At 48.7% G+C, this 26801-nt stretch overlaps 1 protein-coding gene across 1 annotated transcript in view; it reads right to left on the bottom strand.

The window, feature by feature from the left end:
* EIF4G2 (eukaryotic translation initiation factor 4 gamma 2) overlaps positions 1-26801 on the bottom strand; it is a 126049-nt gene that overhangs the window by 87483 nt on the left and 11765 nt on the right. The window contains exons 7-10 of the mRNA XM_033928780.1: positions 11742-11873; positions 11573-11639; positions 11338-11489; positions 8038-8148 (exon numbers count right to left, since the gene is read on the bottom strand). Coding sequence (XP_033784671.1) covers positions 8038-8148; positions 11338-11489; positions 11573-11639; positions 11742-11873 — 462 coding nt within the window. The remainder of the gene's footprint in view (positions 1-8037; positions 8149-11337; positions 11490-11572; positions 11640-11741; positions 11874-26801) is intronic.

Below are 26801 nucleotides of genomic sequence, written 5' to 3'. Positions count from 1 at the left end.
AAACCCCGGAGACTGGAAAGAAGCAGCCCCACGCCCAGGGCGATACTTGCGAAATTCCCGCAAACGCCCCCGGGCCGCACCACCCCGAGACGCCGGGCGGGCACGGTCCTCCGGCAAACGGGGAACTTTCGAGTCCGACAGAGTCTGAATCAACTTATCCAAGTCCTCTCCAAATAAAAACGACCCCCGAAAGGGAAATTTAGTAAGCTTAGCTTTGGACGCAGCATCCGCCGCCCAAGCGCGCAGCCACAACACACGCCTTGCGGCCACGCCAAAAGCCATGGACTTAGCCGAGATCCGCACCAAGTCATACAGAGCATCCGAGAGGAATGAGGCAGCCATCTCAATCTTCGCTACCTCCTGATCCACCAGAGACCAGTCGTCAGACTCTCGATCCAAGACCCGCTCCGCCCACCGAAACACGGCGCGAGCGACCAGTCCCCCACAAATAGCCGCCTGGACCCCAAAGGCAGAGACTTGAAAATTTTGCTTAAGGATGGTCTCCAATTTGCGCTCCTCAGAGTCCCGCAAGGCAGAACCGCCCTCAACAGGCACGGTATGCCGCTTGGAAATAGCCGAGACCACCGCATCCACGACTGGCGAAGCTAACGTAGCCCGATCCCCTTCAGGAATGGGATACAGGCGAGCCATGCTGCGCGCCAGCCGAAACGGCGTCTCCGGCGTTTTCCACTGCTCAAGAATAATATCCCGAATATCCTGATGCATAGGAAAAGAGCGGGAAACGGAACGGATCCCTCGTAACAGAGGGTCCCCCACACGCGGAGTCTCCGGCGGCGCGTCCTCAAAACGCAAAGCCGAAGAAACCTGTTGAATAAGGTCAGGCAGCTCATCTCTCTGAAAAAGGCGCACCACGGACGCCTCGTCACTGGAGAACGGGAAACCCGACAACCCGCCGCCAGCTTCCGTCCCCTCCAGAGGGTCCTGGAATTCCTCAGAAGGGTCCAGGTCCTCCTCCAGACCGACACGTTCCTCCGACCACAAATCCTCGTCCCACGACACCCGCGGACGCTTGGACAAGAGAGGCGGCGGAGGGGACGTCACGTCAGACGAGAGAGGCAAAGCCGCAGGGAGCGCGGAGGAAACCCCACCCCCCGAGACCCCCTGGGCGCAACCGGGACCCCCAGCCGCCTGAAAATAGGCTTTGCATAATGAAAAGAAAAAATCAGGGGAAAAACCCCCCGAGGGTCCCAAGGGACTCCCTGCCACAGCAGGGGACCCAGCAGAAACCTGCCCCTGCTTAGCCAAAACAGGGGGAAGGTCACCTGAGGTGGAAGACAAAATGGAGGGGCCAGACAGAGAAGATGGCGTCTTTCCCGCCAAAACAGCTCCCTCCACAGCCTGCAGCGGCTGAGAGACCTGAATAGTCTCAGCCGCTAAAACAGGCAAGCCGGCATCAGCTGTCAAAATATCAGCTGAGAGGGAATCCTCTAAAACCCGACCGTCGGCGGCTCGGGGAATCCCTCCGTGGGCGGACGGAGAAGACCGGGCTTCTCCACCGTTCCCTGCCGACTCGCGAGGCACCATCGGCGGGGAGCTCTGGGTGCCTGCAGCCGCTGCCGACGGAGCTCCTCCACCGCACCGGCCTGAACACCGCTTGCACAGGCCGGCCGCGAGTGCCTCGCGTCTGGAGCACAATGAGCACTTTTTCCCTTTAGAAGTGCTCATTGCTCCATACGCGACCTAGCTGTAAAAAAGTGCCGGTTAGTTGAAAAAATACAGTAAAATACAGTTTTCTTAAAGGGATACAACCCTCCAGACCAGCACTACCTCAGGATTTTTTTTTTTTTTTACAGAACAGACTCCACAGGCTCTCGAAGCAATATGCCTTGCTTGATTTAGGGGGCAAGGCTTACTGCTGAGGCTCCTCTAAAAAAATATGGGGAGGTGGAGGAAGTGGGGGGAGGGACCCCGCTCGTGACCCGCCGGGTTTGACACCCCCGAGGTCGGACGAACCCCCAAACAGAGTCCGTCCAAGCTCCGTCCGGCTAAAAACAGGGACAATAAACCCCTAAACAAATTCCAACAGCCCTACCAAGGGAGATGGGTACAGATCACTCAACACCTGCTGGAGACTGAAAGAAGACTGAGGGAAATAGAGAGGAGGGGCTAGGATATACTGTCCCAAAGTTTTGTTTTCAGTCTCCACCTGCTGGTCATGATTAGATATATACCCAATCGTAAAGTTAACCTCTACTGGTCTGGAGAGTGCTAAAGGAGAAATTAGGTTCTTACCTGCTAATTTACTTTCTTTTAGCTTCTCCAGACCAGTAGAGGTTAACTTTACGAATGGTATATATCTAATCATGACCAGCAGGTGGAGACTGAAAACAAAACTTTGGGACAGTATATACTATCCTCCCTTCTCTATTTCCCTCAGTCTGCCGAATAGCCAAGCAGAACCAAGAACTGGAAAACAGGAAGAAAACAATACTCCGAACAGGAGTAACAAATAACATACCCAAATGCTGTTGGAAAATGCAGAGGAGAAATACCCGAAGGAAAATGTCCCCACAGCTCGCCAGCTAAGCCAGCCGAGCCACAGCCGCTGTTCTTTAATTCTCCCCGGCCCTAGAAAAATACTAGAACCCGCAGCAAAAAACAAAAACTGCCCGCGAAAACAGCCCCAACAACAACAACAACAACAGACAGGGTGGGGACCTCTACTGGTCTGGAGAAGCTAAAAGAAAGTAAATTAGCAGGTAAGAACCTAATTTCTCCTTCTTTAGCACTCTCCAGACCAGTAGAGGTTAACTTTACGAATGGGACGTACCAAAGCAGTCCCTCTCACGGGCGGGACCCCCGAAGGGCCGATACCAGAACACGCTCACCGAACACCGCGTCCCGACGCGCCTGAACATCTACCCGATAATGTCTAACAAAAGAATACAAGGAGGACCAAACCGCAGCCTTACAAATATCCACCGGAGGCACAAGCGACGACTCAGCCCAAGAAGCCGCCTGACCCCGAGTGGAATGAGCCTTGAGAAACTCCGGAACAGGCTGCTGTTTCAGAAGATAAGCGGAAGCAATCGTCTCCTTGATCCAGCGCGCAATAGTAGCCTTAGAAGCGCCAGCTCCCCGACGAGGACCAGCCAGGAGGACAAAGAGATGATCGGACTTCCGGAATTCCTGGGTCCGCTGCACATCAGAGCGATGGACCCGACCGACATCCAACTTGCGCAGCTGCCGTTGCTCAGAAGAGCCCTCCCGACCACCCAAGACCGGGAGAACCACCGATTGATTGACATGAAAAGGAGAAACAACCTTCGGCAGAAAGGAAGGAACAGGCCGCAAGACGACCCGCTCCCTAGACAACTCCAAGAAGGGAGCCCTACAAGAGAAAGCCTGCAGCTCAGAAATACGCCTAGCAGAAGTAATGGCCACCAAAAAGACCGCCTTCAAAGTAAGGTCCTTCAAAGAACAGTCGTCCAAGGGCTCGAAAGGCGGGCGCACCAAAACAGAGAGAAACAGATTAAGATCCCAAGAGGGAACCGAGGGCCGTAGGGGAGGCCTAAGCAACTTGGCCGCCCGCAGAAACCGAATCACATCAGGAAGAGCCGATAAACGCTGACCTGACACCAACCCTCGAAAGGTCGACAGGGCCGCAAGATGAACCCGGAGAGAAGACCAAGCCAGGCCTCTATCCAGGCCATCCTGCAAGAACTCTAGAATGTTAGGCAGAGAAGCGCGAAAAGAGGTCACTTCCCGCGCCCGACACCATTCCTCAAAGAGACGCCAAACCCGCACATAAGCCCGAGAGGTAGAAAGCCTCCGGGACCCCAACAGTGTAGCGATCACCTTGTCTGAATATCCCTTCTTGCTAAGGCGACCCCTTTCAAGAGCCACGCCGTAAGACAGAAGAGAGACGGGTCGAACAAGGGAATGGGACCCTGCATCAGAAGGTCGTCCGAGAGAGGCAGAGGAAGAGGAACCGCCACCAGGTGCCTCACCAGATCCGCATACCACGGACGTCGAGGCCAATCCGGAGCCACCAGCACCACCAAACCCGGATGGTGAACAATGCGAAGAAGCACTCTGCCCACCAGCGGCCAAGGAGGGAACACATACAACAGCCCCTCCGTTGGCCACGGCTGGACCAGAGTATCCAGACCCTCGGCCAGCCCTTCCCTGCGACGACTGAAGAAGCGGGGCACTTTGGCGTTGCCACTCGTGGCCATCAGGTCCATCAGGGGCTGCCCCCAATCTTGCACTATCAACCGAAACGCTCCGGCGCCGAGAAACCACTCTCCTGGATCCAGGAAGTGACGACTGAGGAAGTCTGCCTGAACATTTTCTACCCCGGCTATATGAGAAGCCGAGAGGTCCAGAAGATGGGACTCCGCCCAAACCATGAGCCGAGCCGCCTCCTGCGCCACAGGAGTGCTCTTGGTGCCCCCCTGACGATTGACATAAGCCACCGCCGTGGCATTGTCCGACAGGACTCTGACCGACTTGCCCAGCAAAAGGGAGTGGAAAGCTAACAGCGCCAGCCTGACCGCTCTGGTCTCCAACTCGTTGATCGACCAGGAGGCCTCCTCCGCGGACCAGGTGCCCCGAGCTGAGTGGCCCATAAACTGAGCCCCCCAACCGAGGAGACTCGCATCCGTAAGGAGCACCGTCCACTGCGGGAGATCCAGACCCACCCCCTGAACCAGGTGAGGGGTCCGGAGCCACCAGCGCAGACTGCAGCGCGCCAAGCCTCGCAGGGGAACCGGAACATCCAAATCTTGCCTCCGGGGAGACCACCTCCGGAGCAGAGCATACTGAAGAGGACGCATGTGGGCCCGCGCCCACCTCACCACGTCCAGGGACGCCGCCATTGACCCCAGGACTTGGAGGAAATCTCGCGCCCGAGGACCCCGGGACGCCAAAAGCAGGCGAATCTGAGATTGCAATTTGCTCACCCGGGCCTCTGGAAGGAAGACCTTCCCCAAGGAGATGTCGAACATAACCCCAAGGCACTCCAGACGCTGAGCCGGGACCAACCGACTCTTGGAAAGGTTGACCACCCAGCCCAGCGACCGGAGAAACTCCACCACCCGAGCCGTAACCCGGGAGCTCTCCTGCAACGACTTTGCCCGAATCAACCAGTCGTCCAGGTAGGGGTGAACCAGGATGCCCACCGACCGCAAGGCTGCCGCGACGACCACCATTACCGTGGTGAACGTCCGAGGAGCCGTGGCCAGACCAAAGGGAAGCGCACAGAACTGAAAGTGCCGCCCCAAGATCGCAAAGCGAAGGAAGTGCTGATGAGAGGCCCGAATTGGAACCTGCAAGTAGGCCTCCGTCAGATCGAGAGACATCCAGGATGGGCCGAAAGGTCCCCTCCTTTATGGCCACCACAAAGTAAATGGAGTACCTGCCGGTGCCCCACTCCGTAGGGGACACCGGCACCACTGCCTCGAGATCTAGCAAACGCTGAAGGGTCTGACGAAAAGCCTGCGTCTTCCATGGAGTCTGACATGGAGAAGCGAGGAAAAGGTCCGGCAGAGAGCGGGTAAACTCCAGAGCGTAACCGTCCCGCACCACCTCAAGGACCCACTGATCGGACGCGATCTCGGCCCATTTGGGGAAAAATTTGCGCAGCCGGGCCCCCACCGGAACCAAAGGGGGCGCCGGCAAGGAGTCATTGCGCAGGACGGGAAGCGGGGGAACCGGCGGAGGGATTCCCTGCCCCCCGACGGGCCCCCCGAAAGGGCTGCATGCGCTGGAAGAACCGACCCCGGGAAAAACCCTGAGCCGGGAAAGAAGCAGCCCCACGCCCCGGGCGATACTTGCGAAATTCCCGCAAACGCCCCCGGGCAGCCCCACACCTAGACGCAGGGCGGGCACGGTCCTCAGGCAGACGGGGCACCTTCGAGTCCGTCAGAGTCTGAATCAACTCATCTAATTCCTCTCCAAACAAAAAGACCCCCTAAAGGGAACTTTAGTAAACTTAGCTTTGGACGCAGAATCCGCCGCCCAAGCGCGCAGCCACAAAATACGCCGCGCGGCCATGCCATAGACTTAGCCGAAATCCGCACCAAGTCATAAAGAGCATCTGAGAGGAACGAGGCAGCCATCGCAATCTTCGCTACCTCCTGATCCACTAGAGACCAGTCATCAGACTCCCGATCCAGGACACGCTCAGCCCACCGAAACACGGTGCGAGCGACTAGCTCCCCACAAACAGCCGCCTGGACCCCAAAGGCAGAGACATCAAAATCATACTTAAGAAGAGTCTCTAACGCACGCGCCTCCGAGACCCTAAGAGCAGAACCGTCCATAACAGGCACGGTATGCCGCTTAGGAAGTGCCGAGACCACCGCGTTCCCCATTGGCGAAATTAAGGTAGCCCTACCTCCCTCCGGGACGGGATACCCAAGAGCCAAGGCGCACACCAAACGAAACTGCGCCCATAGGCCACTGCGCCAACACAAAATCCCGCAAATCCTGACGCACAGGAAAAGAGCGGGAACCAGGACAGACCCCCTGAAGCAGAGGGGCCCCCATACGCGGGGTCTCCGGCGGCGCCACTGCAAAAATGCAGCACCAAGGAGACCTGCTACACAGGTCTAAAAGCTCATCCCTCTGAATAAAAAAGCGCACCACGGACGCATCTGCTCTGGAAGACGGGAAACCCGCCGCCCCGCTGCCAACAGGCGTCCCCTCTAGAGGATCCTGGAAGCCCGCCAAAGCAGCCAGGTCCTCAACCAGGCCAACACGCTCCTCCGCCCACCAATTCGCAATCCAAGCCCCCCCGCGGGCGCTTGGATGAGGGAGGAGGAAGAGGGGACGCCAAACGAAAAGAGGGAGGCAAAGCCATAGGGGGCGCGGAGGGAAACCCCCCCCGAAACCCCCCAGGCGCACGTGGGACCCCCAAAAGTCCGCACAAAGAAAGAAAATAAATTGGGGGCAAAAAACCCCTGGGGGTCCCCAGGGACTCCCTGCCCCAGCAGGGGTCCATGCTGAAACCTGCCCCTGTGTTCGCCATACAGGGGGAAGGTCACCTGAGGTTGCAGACAAAATGGAGGGGCCAGACAAAGAAAATGGCGAAGTTCCCGCCAAAAATGCTCCCTCCATGGCCTGTAGCGGCTGAGAAGACTGAACAGTCTCAGCCGCTAAGACAGGCAAGTCGGCATCAGCTGTCAAAAAATCAGCTGAGAGGGAATCCTTCGGGGAATCCCTCCGTGGGCGGTTGTGGAAGACCGGGCTTCCCCACTGCTCCAAGCCGACTCGCGAGGCACCATCGGCGGGGAGCTCTGGGCGCCTGCAGCCGCTGCCGACGGAGCTCCACCACCTCACCGACCCAAACCGCCGAGTTCAGGCCGGCCGCGAGTGCCTCGCGGCTGGACTAAAATTGTGGCCTACTCCCCCGGAGAAGGGCACAATTGCTCCATACGCGACCTAGCTATAAAAAAGTGCTGGTTACATGAAAAAATACAGTAAAATACAGTTTTCTTAAAGGGAAACAACCCTTCAGACCAGCACTACCTCAGGATTTTTTATTTATTTTTTTTTTTTACAGAACAGACTTCACAGGCTCTCGAAGCAATATGCCTTGCTTGACTTAGGGGGCAAGGCTTACTGCTGAGGCTCCTCTAAAAAAATGTGGGGAGGTGGAGGAAGTGGGGGGAGGGACCCCGCTCGTGACCCGCCGGGTTTGACACCCCCGAGGTCGGACGAACCCCCAAACAGGGCCCGACCAAGCTCCGTCCGGCCAAAAACAGGGACAATAAACCCCTAAACAAATTCCAACAGCCCTACCAAGAGAGATGGGTACAGATCACTCAACACCTGCTGGAGACTGAAAGAAGACTGAGGGAAATAGAGAAGGGAGGATAGTATATACTGTCCCAAAGTTTTGTTTTCAGTCTCCACCTGCTGGTCATGATTAGATATATACCATTCGTAAAGTTAACCTCTACTGGTCTGGAGAGTGCTAAAGAAGAATGTCTTATTTACCAGTTTCAGTTGGAATTTAAGAAAATGTAAAATAAAGAAATTAAGATAAGTTGGGGGGGAAGGAAGACATACCTTAGCTTTTTCATGGTCTAGTCTAGGTCCCACTGTCCTCATTATCTGACAGAGACACTCCAAATCCTCCCCCATATCTCCAAGTTGGACTCTCTTCTTCTTTTCCAAAAGCTAAAATGCAAACCACTTTCAATAGCAGATAGTATCCACATTTGCATGGAATATTAGGAGATGCCAAAATTAACATTCATGAAAAACAGGCTGGCCTGGTAATTCAACTAGTGCATACTGCCATAACTGAACCTAGGTTTCTTCTTTAACAGGTCATGATTCTGCTCCTTAGGCCAGATGGAGATGCTGCAGAAGCAGTGTCCCACCTGGGGTTGATAAGAGGAGGTGCCTGCTGTTACACAGTAAAATCTAGTGACCAAAATGGACCCATATCTAGCCAAAGTTCAGCTATTAATGTTCCTACCATGGCCGAGCAGATGACTCCAATTAGAGGCCAACTAAAATTTCAGTTTATGTGCCAAAACCTGGCCAAAAATTTTTTCTGCCAGTTTTGGCTGCAAGAATACAGCCATGGTTTCAACAGATACAGATTGTTTTCAGCAGAAGCCAAAAATTTGTGCTTTGTCCACCCACCTGTAGATGCCCACCTCGGGCTTTTCTTATGATCCCTGATGGTATAGGAGTGTAGTCAGAACATAAGTGATCCCCAGTCACTCTCACCCATGCTGGCTCTGCTCTCAAAATGGCTGCCATGACCTCTAGTGGCAATCTTACAAAATCCCACATCCATTCCAACAAAATTTACTGGCCCAGGGAACAAAAATCTAGCCATATGTATGTATTATGAAAATTTTCATTGAAGAATTGTTGGGTGGGGGGGGGGAAGGATTATAATTTCTACTTTAATGGATTATATGTATAAGAATGTCAAGTGCTGTATATTTTTTTAGTAATGTAATGGTCCCAAATTAATTCACTGTTAGAAAATCATGTTGCCCTTTCAAATGATACTATATTATTTGGTACATCTATGAGATTTAAAAGCCCAATTTCTGCAAATAATAATAAACTTCTATTAATATTGACAGGGGTTGCCATTCAGCAGATTACTGGAAACTTGAAAGATTACACTAAACTGAATTATACTTTTTGGTGGAATTCAGTATGTCATATTTATAAAATGGAGAGAGTGCTTGCCATGCAACAGGGAAATTATCACAAGTTTAAAAAGATTTGGGGGCCATTGATTAATTATTCTAATGATCAGACATCTTAAACACCTTAGTATTAGATTAAATATAGTGGGCTGGGAATGTGAAAGATAATAATTGTTAATTATTAATATGGGTGGGTGGGTAGGGATTCTTTTATATTTATATGTTTGAAGGAATTTAAGTAAGATTGTCAAGTGATTAGTTAAAGATTTTCTTGAAAATGAATAAAGATTTAAAAAATATATATATATATATATTAATTACTTGTTTGTCAGTTTTAAAATGAATAAAGAATTTAAAAAAAAAAAAAAATCTAGCCATAAAAGCTCTGTGAGCCAATACAGAGGCTCCAAGTTCCTAAGAGCACAAGTGAATAGTTTCCCCCCAAATACACCTGTAGCAAGTGTTCTCTGAGGACAGCAGGCATACATTTTCATATGGTATAGTACTGACACTGCCAAGTGCATTGTCACTTTATATATTTAGACAGTGCCCATTCTGCATGCATGCTGGTCCTTGTCCTACCCGAGGTCTGCTCATGAGACCATCAATTCAATTAAAAAAAAAAAAAAAGCTAAGCAGCCAACTAGGAGAGTTGTGAGAATATTGTTATCCTTGGAGAACAAATGCTACAAGTAAGTATCTTTGCTTTCTCCGAGATAAGTAGGCATAATAGTCTCAACATGTGGGACTCCCAAGCTGCCAAGATTGGGAGGGGGTGTAAACACTGAATATACAGGAGTTTGGTGAAAACCTATAGGGTTAGAGGGAAAGTTTACTTTAAGTATAGATTTTGCAGAACTGCTTGCCCAAACTGTCAATTTTGGATTGAGAACAAAGTAGCTGTTTTGCATATTTCTCCAACAGATGCAGAGCAAAAAAGAGCTACTGAGACAGCCATAGCCTGTATATTATGGGCTGTCACACGACTTTGTAGTGTCGACCCAGCATGAATATATGCAAAGGAGATACAGTCCGCTAGCTGAGTGGAGATGGTTCTTTTGAAAACAGCAATTCCTACCCTATTAGGATCAAAGGTGACAGCGCTGAGAGGACCCTCTATGTGGATTAGTGCAGGCCATGTAGCATGCTAGAGCATGTTTGCAGTCTAAGGTGTGAAGGGCTACTTCTCTAAGATAGGAACATGATTTTGGGGAAAAAAACAGGCAAAACGATGTAGATGGAACCCTAAAGCTATTTTAGGGAGGAATTTAGGATGTGTTTGAAGGACTACCCTGTCGTGATAGCATCCGCTCTCTCCTTTTTAAATTTGTATTTCTCTCTACTTTCCTGTTTTCATGTAAGCACAGTTGTGTTTTAAGTTTGTTGATCGTTCCCCATTTTAATTTTTATTGTCAAACGCTTAGTATTTATGATTAGCATTTTATCAAATTTTAATAAAACTTGAAACAAACACTTTTTCCCTAGATGAAAGAAAAAGTGCCAGTTAACAATTAAATTCTTTATTTTTTTATAAATCTTTATTCATTTTCAAATCTTACAAGTGTATAATAACCAATCAGAAAAATTTTAACAAATCACTTGACAATCTTACTTTTAATCCTTAAAATATATAAATATAAAAGAATCCCTTCCCACCCTCCCATTTATTAATAATAATAAAACAATTAGCAATTATTATCTTTCCCATCCCACCCACCCCCATACCTTATCTATACCTTAGTTAACAATTAAATTCAATTGAAGGCTTCCCTTCAGACCGGCACTGCCTCAGGATTTTTTTTTTTTTTTAATTTATTTGAACTAACCCCCAATGGCTCTCTAAGCCATACGCCTTGCTGGTATTGGTGGCAAGGTTTACAGCTGTAGCACCTCTATAGAAAAAATTTTTGGGAGGTTGAGGAAATGGGGGAGAGGGATTCGACCCGTCACATTCCTGAAAGGGTCCCCCCAAGCTCAGTCTGGCACTTACCACCTCCATCCGCTGGAGACTGAGAGCAGACTGAGTGTACTTGGGACTGTACAGCCCACTTGTACTACAGCTAAAAGTTTATGTCTCAGTCTCCACCTGCTGGTCATGGTGAGCTATTACCCATTAGTGAACTGTGCCAGTCTGGAGAGAAGCTTAAGAAAGGAATTATTATTTTTTTCCTAATCATAAATATATACTTACTGTTTTGATGCACTTATGAAGGATAGATTCATGAATAAGATCAAGTTTGCCAAGTTCACCGATGAATTTGATGTTGCCAAGCATCTTGATCTTAGCAATAGTTCTCTGTTCTTCCTCCTCAGGCAGGAGGGGGGCATCACGCTTGTCATATACTGGAAGAAATATTATGTATTAAAACTACAACCTTCGAAACAAAGAATAGTAGTTCACCATTCCAAGTTTTGTAAAATCTTACCATCAACATTTCTGGTGCGATTTTCAAATTCATCTTGAAGTTTTGAAATCAGGAGGCGTCTGAATGTCTAAAACAAGTTACACAAAAATTGCTACATCTTGGCACAATGAGCTAATAAAGATTATGAACAAAGCAATACAGTTTAGATTTCCTTGCAAGGGCAACTTACTGTGCTTTGCTTCTGTCCTGGCTGACCCTCTGTTGATGGGCCATCAAAGTTTGGTGCATCTTCTGCCAGTCGCAGACATAGCTGAGCATACAATGAGCTATACTTGGGCTCTTCAAGGGCTTTATCTACTATCTGCAACATTAAGAGACACCATTGCTAAGCAACAAGTAAAAAAAAGTCTGGCGTTAAAAATATTCTGTTTTAAAACTATTTCAGTTAAATCTCTGGCATTAAGTGTTCTGATCTTCTCAAGAATTTTCTAGTTTAAGCATCTTACATGAGCATCATTATTCCCTCAATTTCTCTAGTTTTAAAACAAAATTTTTTGAGAGACTATAATGGAGAGTCTATGTCTTTCTGACTGGGAAAGGTCCACTGTGGAGTACAGATTTTTATTTATTGAAAAAAAGTTAAAAAAAATATATATATTTTTTATAATTCTTTATTCATTTCATAATTCACAATGCCAGCATCTATTAGATCATCTTTTATTCTATTGTCCATTCATATTAATATTTTGGAAATCAATTTGGCCTCAAATTAATAGGATGTTAGAAAATCCGGTAGCCTTGACATATGATACGATTTTGTTTGGTACTGCAATGAGAGCTCTAAGTCAAATTTCATCAAATAACAATAAACTTTTATTTATATTGACTGGAGTAGCAGTACAGCAAATTACACATAATTGGAAAAATTATGACAGATTTTTTTTTTTTTCCATTATTTTTTATTTTCAAATTTTACATAAAGTGTACAAAATATTAAAATACAATTGATAACTACATAGTATCACTTTTATATCTAATACATTATATATCTAAATTTGATTTTCCCCCTCACCCTCCCCCCACCCTTTTATTACTTTAATATAATATTTTTAATTTTCAAATTTTACAGAAAGTGTACAACATGTTAGAATACAATTGATGAATATTCAATAACACCTTTATATCTAATGCATTATGTTCTAAATAAATTTTATCCCCTCTCCCTCCCCTCACCCTTCTATTACTTTTCATTCCTACATTACATATTGTATAATATATTATAATATATTATGTAGAAATTATTTTCCTTACCCCCCCTCCATGTGTGTCACAAAAAAGATCCTTAAAAGAAGAAAAGAAGAAGAGAAATCCTACTATTTATTCATTACAGTATTTTGTCAATGGCCCCCATATTTTTATAAATTTAGTATATGTCCCCCTTTGTATTGCTATTGTTCTTTCCATTTTAAATATATGACATATTGTATTCCACCAAAATGTATAATTTAGGTTGTTATAATTTTTCCAGTTGTTAGTTATATGCTGAATGGCAACCCCTGTCATAATTAATAAAAGCTTGTTATTTTCTGGTGATATTTGACTTTTTTTTTTTTAGAACCAGGGACATTAGATCATTTATTATATCATTGTCCCTATATTAAAACTTTTTGGAATTCAATTTGGCCACAAATTAATAAACTGATGGAAAATCATATTGCAATATCATATGATACAATATTATTTGGAATGATGATGAGGAAAAAAAAAAAAAAATTATGACAGATTGAACTATAATTTTTGGTGGAACTCAGTTTGCCATATATATATAAGATGGAACGTACATTTGCAACACAAAAAGGATATATGGATAAGTTCAAGAAGATTTGGGGACCATTAACAGATTTTTGCAATGACTGATTTTAATTTTTTCCCATAATAAGATAATGGTTAAAGAAGGGAGGGAGGGAAGGGGTAAGGAAGGAGAAATTAGGTTCTTACCTGCTAATTTACTTTCTTTTAGCTTCTCCAGACCAGTAGAGGTTAATCTTTACGAATGGGGTATATATCCAATCATGACCAGCAGGTGGAGACTGAAAACAAAACTGTGGGACAGTATATACTATACTCCCTTCTCTATTTCCCTCAGTCTGCCGAATAGCCAAGCAGAACCAAGAACTGGAAAGACAGAAAGAAAACAACACTCCGAATAGGAGTAACAAGTAACATACCCAAATGCTGTTGGAAAATGCAGAGGAGAAATACCCGAAGGAAAAATGTCCCCACAGCTCGCCAGCTAAACCAGCCGAGCCACAGCCGCTGTTCTTTATTTCTCCCCGGCCCTAGAAAAATACTAGAACCCGCAGCAAAAAACAAAAACTGCCCGCGAAACAGCCCCAACAACAACAACAGACAGGGTGGGGACCTCTACTGGTCTGGAGAAGCTAAAAGAAAGTAAATTAGCAGGTAAGAACCTAATTTCTCCTTCTTTAGCACTCTCCAGACCAGTAGAGGTTAATCTTTACGAATGGGACGTACCAAAGCAGTCCCTCTCACGGGCGGGATCCCCGAAGGGCCGATACCAGAACACGCTCACCGAACACCGCGTCCCGACGCGCCTGAACATCTACCCGATAATATCTAACAAATGAATGCAAGGAGGACCAAACCGCAGCCTTACAAATATCCACTGGAGGCACGAGCGACGACTCAGCCCAAGAAGCCGCCTGACCCCGAGTGGAATGAGCCTTGAGAAACTCCGGAACCGGCTTCTGTCTCAGAAGATAAGCGGAAGCAATCGTCTCCTTGATCCAGCGCGCAATAGAAGCCTTAGAAGCGCCAGCCCCCCGACGAGGACCGGCCAGAAGGACAAAGAGATGATCGGATTTCCGAAATTCCCGGGTCCGCTGCACATAAGAGCGAAGGACCCGACCGACATCCAACTTGCGCAGCTGCCGTTGCTCAGAAGAGCCCTCCCGACTACCCAAGACCGGGAGGACCACCGATTGATTGACATGAAAAGGAGAAACTACTTTCGGCAGAAAGGAAGGAACAGGCCGCAAGACAACCCGCTCCCTCGAAAATTCCAAAAAGGGAGCCCTACAAGAGAAAGCCTGAAGCTCAGAAACACGCCTAGCGGAAGTAATGGCCACCAAAAAGACCGCCTTCAGAGTAAGGTCCTTCAACGAACAGCCATCCAACGGCTCGAAAGGCGGGCGCACCAAAACAGAGAGAACCAGATTGAGATCCCAAGAGGGAATCGAGGGCCGTAGGGGAGGCCTGAGCAACTTGGCCGCCCGCAGAAAGCGAATTACATCAGGAATAGCCGACAAACGCTGACCTGACACCAACCCTCGAAAAGCCGACAGGGCCGCAAGTTGAACCCGGAGAGAAGACCAAGCCAGGCCTCTATCCAGGCCATCCTGCAAGAACTCTAGAATGTTAGGCAGGGAAGCGCGAAAAGAGACCACTCCCCGCGCCCGGCACCATTCCTCAAAAAGACGCCAAACCCGCACATAAGCCCGAGAGGTAGAAAGCCTCCGGGACCCCAAAAGTGTAGAGATCACCTTATCTGAATATCCCTTCTTACTAAGGCGACCCCTTTCAAGAGCCAAGCCGTAAGACAAAAGGGAGACGGGTCGAACATGGGAATGGGACCCTGCGTCAGAAGATCGCACACGAGAGGCAGAGGAAGAGGATCCGCCACCAGATGCCTCACCAGATCCGCATACCACGGACGACGAGGCCAATCCGGAGCCACCAGAACCACCAGCCCCGGATGGCGAACAATACGAAGCAGTACTCTGCCCACCAATGGCCAAGGAGGGAACACATACAACAGCCCCTCCGTTGGCCATGGTTGAACCAGAGCATCCAGACCCTCGGCCAGACCGTCCCTGCGACGACTGAAGAAGCGGGGCACTTTGGCGTTGCCACTCGTGGCCATCAGGTCCATCAGGGGCTGCCCCCAAGCCTGCACTATCAACTGAAACGCCACGGCGCCGAGACACCACTCTCCTGGATCCAAGAAGTGACGACTGAGGAAGTCCGCCTGAACATTTTCTACCCCGGCTATGTGAGAGGCCGAGAGGTCCAGAAGATGGGACTCCGCCCAAACCATGAGCCGAGCCGCCTCCTGCGCCACCTGAGTGCTCTTGGTGCCCCCCTGACGATTGACATAAGCCACCGCCGTGGCATTGTCCGACAGGACTCTGACCGACTTGCCCAACAAAAGGGAGTGGAAAGCCAACAGCGCCAGCCGGACCGCTCTGGTCTCCAGCACGTTGATCGACCAGGAGGCCTCCTCCGTGGACCAGGTACCCTGAGCTGAGTGACCCAAACACTGAGCCCCCCAACTGAGGAGACTCGCATCCGTAAGGAGCACCGTCCACTGCGGGAGATCCAGACCCACCCCCTGAACCAGGTGAGGGGTCCGGAGCCACCAGCGCAGACTGCAGCGCACCATGCCACGCAGGGGAACAGGAACCTCCAAACCGTGCCTCTGGGGAGACCACCTCCGGAGCAGAGCATACTGAAGAGGACGCATGTGGGCCCGCGCCCACCTCACCACGTCCAGGGACGCCGCCATTGACCCCAAGACTTGGAGGAAATCTCGCGCCCGAGGACACCGGGACGCCAAAAGCAGGCGAATCTGAGATTGCAATTTGCTCACCCGGGCCTCTGGAAGGAAGACCTTCCCCCAAGGAGGTGTCGAACAGAACCCCAAGATACTCCAGACGCTGAGCCGGGACCAACCGACTCTTGGAAAGGTTGACCACCCAGCCCAGCGACCGGAGAAACTCCACCACCCGAGCCGTAACCCGGTAGCTCTCCTGCAACGACTTTGCCCGAATCAACCAGTCGTCCAGGTAGGGGTGCACCAGGATGCCCTCCGACCGCAAGGCTGGCGCGACGACCACCATCACCTTGGTGAACGTCCGGGGAGCCGTGGCCAGCCCAAAGGGAAGCGCACAGAACTGATAGTGCCGACCCAAGATCGCGAAGCGAAGGAAGCGCTGATGAGAGGCCCGAATGGGAACGTGCAAGTAGGCCTCCATCAGAACGAGAGAAGTGAGAAACTCCCCCGGCTGAACCGCCTGAATGACCGACCGCAGGGTTTAAATGCGGAAAGAAGGAATCTTGAGAGCCCTGTTGACCCCTTTCAAATCCAGGATGGGCCGAAAAGTCCCCTCTTTCTTGGGCACTACAAAGTAAATGGAGTACCTGCCCGTGCCCCACTCCGGCGGGGGCACTGGAACAACTGCCTTGAGATCTAGCAAGCGCTGAAGGGTCTGGCGAAAAGCCTGCGTCTTCCCAGGAGTCTGACATGGAGAAGCGAGGAAAAAATCCGGCAGAGAGCGGGCGAACTCCAGGGCATAACCGTCCCGCACCACCTCCAGGACCCACTGATCGGATGTGATCTCGGCCCATTTGGGGAAAAAGTCGCGCAGCCGGGCCCCCACCGGAACCAAAGGGGGCACCGGCAAGGCGTCATTGTGCAGGACGGGAAGCGGGGGAACCGGCGGAGGGATTCCCTGCCCCCCGACAGGGCTGCATGCGCTGGAAGAACCGACCCCGGGAAAACCCCGGAGACTGGAAAGAAGCAGCCCCACGCCCAGGACGATACTTGCGAAATTCCCGCAAACGCCCCCGGGCCGCACCACCCCTAGACGCAGGGCGGGCACGGTCCTCCGGCAGACGGGGCACTTTCGAGTCCGACAGAGTCTGAATCAACTTATCCTATTCCTCCCCAAATAAAAACGACCCCCGAAAGGGAAATTTAGTAAGCTTAGCTTTGGACGCAGCATCCACCGCCCAAGCGCGCAGCCACAAAACACGCCTTACGGCCACGCCAAAAGCCATAGACTTAGCCGAGATCCGCACCAAGTCATATAGAGCATCTGAGAGGAATGAGGCAGCCATCTCAATCTTCGCTACCTCCTGATCCACCAGAGACCAGTCATCAGACTCCCGATCCAGGACACGCTCAGCCCACCGAAACACGGCGCGAGCGACCAGTCCCCCACAAATAGCCGCCTGGACCCCAAAGGCAGAGACCTGAAAATTTTGCTTAAGGATGTTCTCCAACTTGCGCTCCTCGGAGTCCTGCAAGGCAGAACCGCCCTCAACAGGCACGGTATGCCGCTTGGAAATTGCCGAGACCACCGCATCAACGACTGGCGAAGCTAACGTAGCCCGATCCCCTTCTGGAATGGCATACAAGCGAGCCATGCTGCGCACCAGACGAAACGGCGTCTCCGGCGTTTTCCACTGTTCTAGAATAATATCCCGAATATCCTGATGCATAGGAAAAGAGCGGGAAACGGAACGGATCCCCCGTAACAGAGGGTCCCCCACACGCGGAGTCTCCGGCGGCGCGTCCTCAAAACGCAAAACTGAAGAAACCTGTTGAATAAGGTCAGGCAGCTCATCTCTCTGAAAAAAAGGCACACCATGGACGCCTCTTCACCGGAGAACGGGAAACCCGACAACCCGCCGCCAGCTTCCGTCCCCTCCAGAGGGTCCTGGAATTCCTCAGAAGGGTCCAGGTCCTCCTCCAGACCGACACGTTCCTCCGACCATAAATCCTCAACCCACGACACCCGCGGACGCTTGGACAAGGGAGGCGACGGAGGGGACGCCACATCAGACGAGAGGCAAAGCCGCAGGGAGCGCAGATGAAACCCCACCCCCCGAAACCCCCTGGGCACATCCGGGACCCCCAGCCGCCTGAAAATAGGCTCTGCATAAGGAAAAAAAGAAATCAGGAGAAAAACCCCCCGAGGGTCCCAAGGGACTCCCTGCCACAGCAGGGGACCCAGCAGAAACCTGCCCCTGCATAGACAAAACAGGGGGAAGGTCACCTGAGGTGGAAGACAAAATGGAGGGGCCAGACAGAGAAGATGGCGACTTTCCCGCCAAAAAAGCTCCCTCCATAGCCTGTAGCGGCTGAGAAACCTGAACAGTCTCAGCCGCTAAAACAGGCAAGCTGGCATCAGCTGTCAAAAAATCAGCTGAGAGGGAATCCTCAAAAACCCGACCGTCGGCGGCTCGGGGAATCCCTCCGTGGGCGGATAGAGAAGACCGGGCTTCCCCACTGCTCCCTGCCGACTCGCGAGGCACCATCGGCGGGGAGCTCTGGGCGCCTGCAGCCGCTGCTGACGGAGCTCCTCCACCGCACCGGCCTGAACACCGCTTGCACAGGCCGGCCGCGAGTGCCTCGCGTCTGGAGCACAATGAGCACTTTTTCCCTTTAGAAGTGCTCATTGCTCCATACGCGACCTAGCTATAAAAAAGTGCCGGTTAGTTGAAAAAATACAGTAAAATACAGTTTTCTTAAAGGGAAACAACCCTCCAGACCAGCACTACTTCAGGATTTTTTTTTTTTTTTTTGATTACAGAACAGACTCCACAGGCTCTCAAAGCAATATGCCTTGCTTGATTTAGGGGGCAAGGCTTACTGCTAAGGCTCCTCTAAAAAAAATGTGGGGAGGTGGAGGAAGTGGGGGGAGGGACCCCGCTCGAGACCCGCCGGGTTTGACACCCCCGAGGTCGGACGAACCCCCCAAACAGGGTCCGCCCAAGCTCCGTCCGGCCAAAAACAGGGACTATAAACCCCCTAAACAAATTCCAACAGCCCTACCAAGGGAGATGGGTACAGATCACATCAACACCTGCTGGAGACTGAAAGAAGACTGAGGGAAATAGAGAAGGGAGTATAGTATATACTGTCCCACAGTTTTGTTTTCAGTCTCCACCTGCTGGTCATGATTGGATATATACCCATTCGTAAAGATTAACCTCTACTGGTCTGGAGAGTGCTAAAGAAAGTCAATTATCAGCACATAACAATAAGCTTTTGATGATAATGACGGGTGTTGCTATGCAACATATTACTAACTGGAAAAATTATAGTAATCTCAATTATACGTTTTGGTGGAATTCGTGTCATATTTACAAGATGGAAAGAGCAATTGCAATACAGAAAGGAAGTTATAAAAAATTTTTAAAGATAAGGAGACCGATGGTTGATTTTTGTAGTGAATAGGCATCATTTTTCTTTGATAATATACATAGGGGGGTGGGGAGATTGGAAGATAAGATATAGCAAAATTGAAATTTTGAAGGAATATGATAGTTTTAATGATTGTATAGAAAGATGGGAGGGGGAGGGTTTTTAATTAATTTACATATTAAGAATATAATGTATGATGTTCAAGTGTTGTACGATAGTATTTCATGTTGTTCTTTTTGTGCACTTGATGTAAGTTTGAAAAAGAATAAAGAAATTAAAAAAAAATAATAAAAGAAAGTTATTGCAATGAGTGAACATCATTTTCCTGTTGATAGATATATATTTTTTTATTGGGGGGGGAGAAAATTGGATTGTTTTTAATAAGTTTGTTTTTATTTGAATTAGGTTATTGGTTGTACTTGAAGAAGATTGGGTGGGAGGGGGGATAATTTTTATATTTTATGATTATTTATGTAAGATTTTCAAGTAATACATGTTGTGATATATTGATATAATTTGTTACACTTGATGATGTATTTAAAATGAATAAAGAATTAAAAAAAAAACAGAATACAATATCACTTGAAGATCTACCATATCATACAACAAAAAGATATCCCCCACCCCTGCCCCCTCCCATATACAACAAAAAATATACCACATGAATATAAATTTAAGCAATGTACAAAACATTTACACCCACAATTTCAAGTACAAACATTGTAAAATGCAGTAATAAACAAGTCTTCCCCACAAATTTCTTCAATACGGAATTCTTTAAATCTAAAACAAATAACCACAGAGTTAAAGAAAGGAGTCCACAAATAATTGTGTTTTACTATTTTTTTAAAAGACACACGATCTTTGCATAATCTCAAACAATGAGCTATAAAAAAAAAATTATCTAAATTTAAGGAGAAATTAGCTTCTTATCTGCTAATTTTATCTCTTTTAGACTCTCCAGACTGTTTACTGATGGGTAATAGCTCACCATGACCAGCAGTTGGAGACTGGGACAAAACCTTCTGGCTGTAATACAAGTAGCTGTACTTCCCCCTAATATCATTCTGTTAATAGAATCTAGTTTCCTTGGAGCTCCCGTGATAGGTGTTTCCCAATTCTTGAAAGGCATCTCTTTAAGAACGCCATGTAATGGTAACTTGAGGAGCTCTTTGGGAGCTCATCATAGTCCAAGGCGTTCAAGTCCTCAGCACTCGGTCTAGTGTCAGCTTCCAATTGGACAGGTAGGGCTTTACCTGTCTAATCTATCTAGTAAAGGAAAGCCTTTCTGAAGATCTTTTTCTGGGAGGTATTTTCTGTGGTGACTGTCTGAAAGTATGTCCGACGATTCAGGAGCAGATAAATGCACACACAGAGAAATAGGGAAGACTTGGAGAAGCTGTGCGTCTGAGAACAACGATGTCTATGAGAAGTTTTGCGACTTCTTCAGTACCAATCCGATGACAACAATGAGTACCAAAGAGTACCTCTTTTACACTTCGAAGCACGAGATCAATGCAATAATTAATTATGATACCTTGGCATCGAACGCCATGTTAAAGAAGAGCATGGATATTTCAAAGTAGTTGATCGATGCCTGGAGGTAAAATGTTGATGCCTCACAGAAGATCCATGAGGAGTAGCTCGTTGCTTCGATGGATAGCAGACATTGGCACCTTGAGACCTCGTAATGCTTTGCTCAGGCTGGGCTGGTACCGAGGGAGTCGATGTTAGCACTGGCATGCAGTGCAATTTTAACATATTAATGAGCTCCCTCTGGAAGAACTCATCGAGTTTCTTCCTGAAAGCATAAACCGGTACCATCGGTACAGCAGGTTGTCTCGAAGTGGGTGATCTCGATGAAGATACACAGTGTGAAGGAGAGACAACCTGCAAAGCTGGAGAATGTTGGCGTCGCTGCTTGATCTACATCAAGGGACTCAATGTTGTTGAGACCTACAACACTTGTTGGGAAGTGGATGGCTTCTTAGCTGGCTTCCCCAATGCTGTAAGATCTTCTGATGCAGGAGTTTTTTATGTCAGTGGCTCTGAAGATTTGTCTGTATCCATGGCCAAGCCAAAAAGATTTTCCTATTGAATGCAACAAGGCCTTGATATAGTGCTTTTGTAAGGTGAAACACCAAGCAAAAGATTCTACTTGATGTTCAGGGCCTAAACACGGTAGATACTATGAGGGTCGGTGATGGAAATAGGCCACTGACATCTATAGCACTTCTTAAAACCCATTAAAGGTTTCGGCATGGATGGAAAAATTGTCAGCGAAATTGAACTCAATTCTGAGAGCGAACGAGAGATCCGCCAAGGAAAAAAAAATATATACCTGTATTTCTTGCTTCATAAGACGCACTTTTTTTCCACCCAAAATTGGGTGGAAATTTCAGTGCGTCTTATGAAGCAAAGGTAACTTTTTTAAAACACCCCCCACCCACCCCGGTGTATCTTTTTAAAATGACCCACTCATTGGGGGTACGCGGGCTGACTGCTGCCCACCGCTGCTCCTGCTCACCCCACTGCGCCGCAACTCAAAGAAGATAAGGGAAGGGCCAGCGTGCAGCAATTGTATGTTGCCGGCTCACAAGCCTTCTCCAGATGTCAGAACTGACATCAGTTCTGACATCGGGCGAAGGCTTGTGGGCTGGCAACATGCAATCACTGCACGCTGGCCCTTCCCTTACCTTCTTTGAATTGCAGCGCAGCGGACCAGAAGAGGAGGTATTGGCGGAGGGTAGGCAGGTTTCAGCGCACGGGGGGGGGGGGGGGGAGGGGGAGGAAGGCAGTTTCTGGCGCAGCAGGGAGGACGAAAGACAAAGGCTGGAAGGCAGTGAGGGCAAGGAGGCATGAACTCGGGACATGGGAGGGAGGGAATAGAAAGCGACAATTCTTGGGCCTGAGTGAAGAAAGAAAGGAAGGAGACTCATTAAATCACTAGACAACAAAAGTAGGAAAAATTATTTTATTTTCAATTTAGTGATCAAAATAGCACAGTTACTTACCGTAACAGGTGTTATCCAGGGACAGCAGGCAGATATTCTTGACTGATGGGTGACGGCACCGACGGAGCCCCGGTACGGACAATTTTAGAGTGATTGCACTCTAAGAACTTTTAGAAAGTTCTAGCTCGGCCGCACCGCGCACGCGCGAGTGCCTTCCCGCCCGACAGAGGCGCGCGGTCCCTCAGTTAGTATAAGCCAGCTAAGAAGCCAACCCGGGGAGGTGGGTGGGACGCAAGAATATCTGCCTGCTGTCCCTGGATAACACCTGTTACGGTAAGTAACTGTGCTTTATCCCAGGACAAGCAGGCAGCATATTCTTGACTGATGGGTGACCTCTAAGCTAACAAAAAGAGGGATGGAGGGAAGGTTGGCCATTAAGAAAACAAATTTTGTAAAACAGACTGGCCGAAGTGACCATCCCTTCTGGAGAATGCATCCAGACAATAATGAGATGTAAAAGTGTGAACTGAGGACCAAGTAGCAGCTTTGCAGATTTCCTCAATAGGAGTGGAACGGAGGAAAGCTACAGATGCTGCCATTGCTCTGACTCTATGGGCCGTGACAGAACCTTCCAGTGTCAGTCCGGTCTGAGCATAACAGAATGAAATGCACGCTGCCAGCCAATTAGACAACGTACGTTTAGAAACAGGACGTCCCAATTTATTCGGATCAAAGGACAGAAAAAGCTGGGGAACTGATCTGTGGGGTTTCGTACGCTCCAGATAGTAAGCAAGAGCCCTTTTACAATCCAAAGTATGCAGAGCTTGTTCCCCAGAATGAGAATGAGGTTTTGGAAAGAAAACCGGTAGAACAATGGATTGGTTGAGATGAAATTCAGAAACAACCTTGGGGAGAAACTTTGGATGTGTACGCAGAACCACCTTGTCATGGTGAAAAACCGTAAAAGGTGGATCTGCAACCAGTGCATGAAGCTCACTGACTCTCCTGGCAGAGGTAAGAGCAATAAGGAAAAGTACTTTCCAAGTGAGAAATTTGAAAGGAGAAGTAGCTAAAGGTTCAAATGGAGGTTTCATTAAAGCTGAAAGAACCACATTGAGATCCCAGATAACCGGAGGGGCTTTAAGAGGTGGTTTAACATTGAAAAGCCCACGCATGAACCTGGACACCAGGGGATGAGCTGAAAGAAGTTTTCCATGGACTGGCTCATGAAAAGCTGCAATGGCACTGAGGTGGACTCTGATGGAAGAGGACTTGAGGCCAGAGTCAGACAAAGAAAGCAGATAATCTAACAACGTCTCCACTGCCAGGGAAGTGGGATCAAGATGATGAAGAAGACACCAGGAAGAAAATCTCGTCCACTTTTGATGGTAACATTGAAGAGTGGCTGGTTTCCTGGAGGCATCCAGAATGGAACGAACGGGCTGAGACAAAAGAGTATCAGTCGAGTTCAGCCCGAGAGATACCAAGCCGTCAGGTGTAGAGACTGGAGGTTGGGATGCAGAAGGGTTCCCTGCTGTTGCGTAAGCAGAGAAGGAAACAGAGGAAGAAGAAAAGGTTCCCTGGAACTGAGTTGAAGTAGAAGGGAGAACCAATGTTGCCTGGGCCACCTCGGAGCAATCAGAATCATGGTGGCTCGTTCCCTCTTGAGCTTGAACAAGGTTCTCAACATGAGAGGCAGAGGAGGGAAGGCGTACAGGAACAGATTCGACCAGTCGAGGAGAAAAGCATCTGCTGTTAGACGGTGCGGAGAGTAAAGTCTGGAGCAGAATAGGGGCAGCTGATGATTGTGAGGAGCTGCAAAGAGGTCTATCTGAGGAGTGCCCCATTGATCGAAGATAGACTGCAGAGTTACGGGATCGAGTGTCCACTCGTGAGGTTGGAGAATTCTGCTGAGTTTGTCCGCTAAAGAATTCTGAGCCCCCTGAATGTATATAGCTTTCAGGAAGAGATGATGATCTATGGCCCAAGTCCAGATCTTCTGGGCTTCCTGGCATAAAAGGCGAGAGCCTGTCCCACCCTGTTTGTTGATGTAGTACATCGCAACCTGATTGTCTGTGCACAACAGAAGGACCTGAGGAAAGAGAAGATGTTGGAAGGCCTTGAGGGCGTAAAACATCGCTCTGAGTTCCAGGAAATTGATTTGATGCTTCCTTTCCTGGGCTGACCAAAGACCTTGAGTCTGGAACTCGTTCAAGTGAGCTCCCCATGCATACAGAGAGGCGTCGGTGGTGATGACTAGTTGATGAGGAGGCTGATGGAACAGAAGACCTCTGGATAGATTTGAGGATACCAACCACCATTGAAGAGACTGACGAAGAGATGATGTCACAGATATGTGTCGTGAGCAAGGATCCGACGCTTGGGACCACTGGGTAGCAAGGGTCCATTGAGGAGTGCGCAGGTGAAGACGGGCGTGAGGTGTGACATGAACTGTGGATGCCATGTGCCCCAAGAGTACCATCATTTGTCTTGCTGAGATGGACGGCAGTGGAAGCACCTGCTGACATAGAGACTGAAGAGTCTGGAGACGATTGGATGGTAGGAAAGCTCTCATTAGGAGTGTATCCAGGATCGCTCCAATGAATTGAAGTCTCTGAGTGGGAATGATATGAGATTTGGGTAGATTGATCTCGAATCCCAGAAGTTGTAGAAACTGGATGGTTTGGTTGGTGGCCAGAAGAACTGCTTGAGCGGATGTGGCTTTGATCAACCAATCGTCCAGGTAAGGAAATACATGAAGGTGGTGAGAGCGTAGAAATGCCGCTACCACAATGAGACATTTGGTGAATACCCTTGGAGATGAGGCAAGACCGAAGGGCAGCACCTTGTACTGGTAATGACAATGATTGATCATGAATCGGAGATATGGTCTTGAGGTTACATTGATCGGTATGTGAGTGTAAGCCTCTTTGAGATCGAGGGAGCATAGCCAGTCGTTTTGATTTAGAAGGGGATAAAGGATGGCTAAAGAAAGCATCTTGAATTTTTCTTTTACTAGATGAATGTTGAGATCGCGAAGATCCAGGATGGGTCTGAGATCTCCTGTTTTTTTGGGGACTAGAAAGTAACGGGAGTAGAATCCCTGCCCCTTTTGATGTAGAGGAACTTCCTCTATAGCGTTCAGAAGGAGGAGGGATTGGACCTCCTGAATAAGGAGGGCCGATTGAGGACTGTTCAAAGCAGACTCTTTTGGCAGGCTTTGAGGTGGAAGAGTCTGAAAGTTGAGAGAGTAGCCGTGGCGGATGATGTTGAGGACCCATTGGTCCGATGTGATTACTTCCCACCGGCTGAGGAACAGAGAAAGTCGACGTCCTATAGGCTGAGGCAGGAGAGCAGGAATAGGGATACTGGCTATACTGTGGAGAATGAAGTCAAAAGGGCTGTGACTTCTGCTGAGGAGGTTGTTTTACAGCTTGTTGCTGCTGCTGTTGTCTGGGAGGCTGACGTTGTTGTTGCCTCTGACGCCTAGGTTGCTGAGCAGTGGTAGTCAATGGACGAGCTGTGAAGCGGCGTTGATAGGCCGATTGCTGCCTATATGGTCTTGGCGGAGGAGGCTTCTTTTTATTCTTAAGCAGGGTATCCCAGCGCGTCTCATGAGCAGAGAGCTTTTGTGTGGTTGAGTCCATGGAATCCCCAAAGAGCTCATCCCCTAGGCATGGGGCGTTGGCTAACCGATCTTGATGGTTAACATCAAGCTCGGATACCCGAAGCCAGGCCAAACGACGCATAGCTACTGACATTGCTGTCGCTCTGGATGTTAGTTCAAAGGTGTCATATATGGATCTAACCATAAACTTACGTAATTGGAGAAGAGACGACAAGCATGTGTGAAAAGCGGGATGCTTTCGTGAAGGAAGATACTTTTCGAAAGAAGCCATGGTGGTAAGGAGATGCTTTAAATAAAAAGAAAAATGAAAAGCATAATTACCAGCCCTATTTGCCAACATAGCATTTTGGTAGAGCCTCTTACCAAATTTATCCATGGCCCTTCCTTCTCTGCCAGGAGGGACAGATGCATATACACTGGCTCCTGAAGTCTTTTTAAGGGTGGATTCGACAAATAAGGATTCATGTGGAAGTTGAGGTTTGTCGAACCCAGGAATGGGAATTACCTTATATAGAGAATCCAGTTTACGTGGGGCCCCTGGGACAGTTAAAGGAGTCTCTAAATTCTTATAGAAAGTTTCCCTCAAGATGTCATGAAGGGGAAGTTTCAAAAATTCCTTTGGAGGCTGATCAAAATCAAGGGCATCCAAAAAAGCTTTAGACTTTTTGGATTCAGCCTCCAAAGGAATGGACAAGG

The sequence above is a fragment of the Geotrypetes seraphini genome, chromosome 19 (assembly GCF_902459505.1).
Source record: "Geotrypetes seraphini chromosome 19, aGeoSer1.1, whole genome shotgun sequence".
NCBI lineage: Eukaryota > Metazoa > Chordata > Amphibia > Gymnophiona > Dermophiidae > Geotrypetes > Geotrypetes seraphini.
The sequence above is the reverse complement of the archived record's forward strand: the minus strand, read 5'-3'. Positions and strand labels throughout refer to the sequence as shown.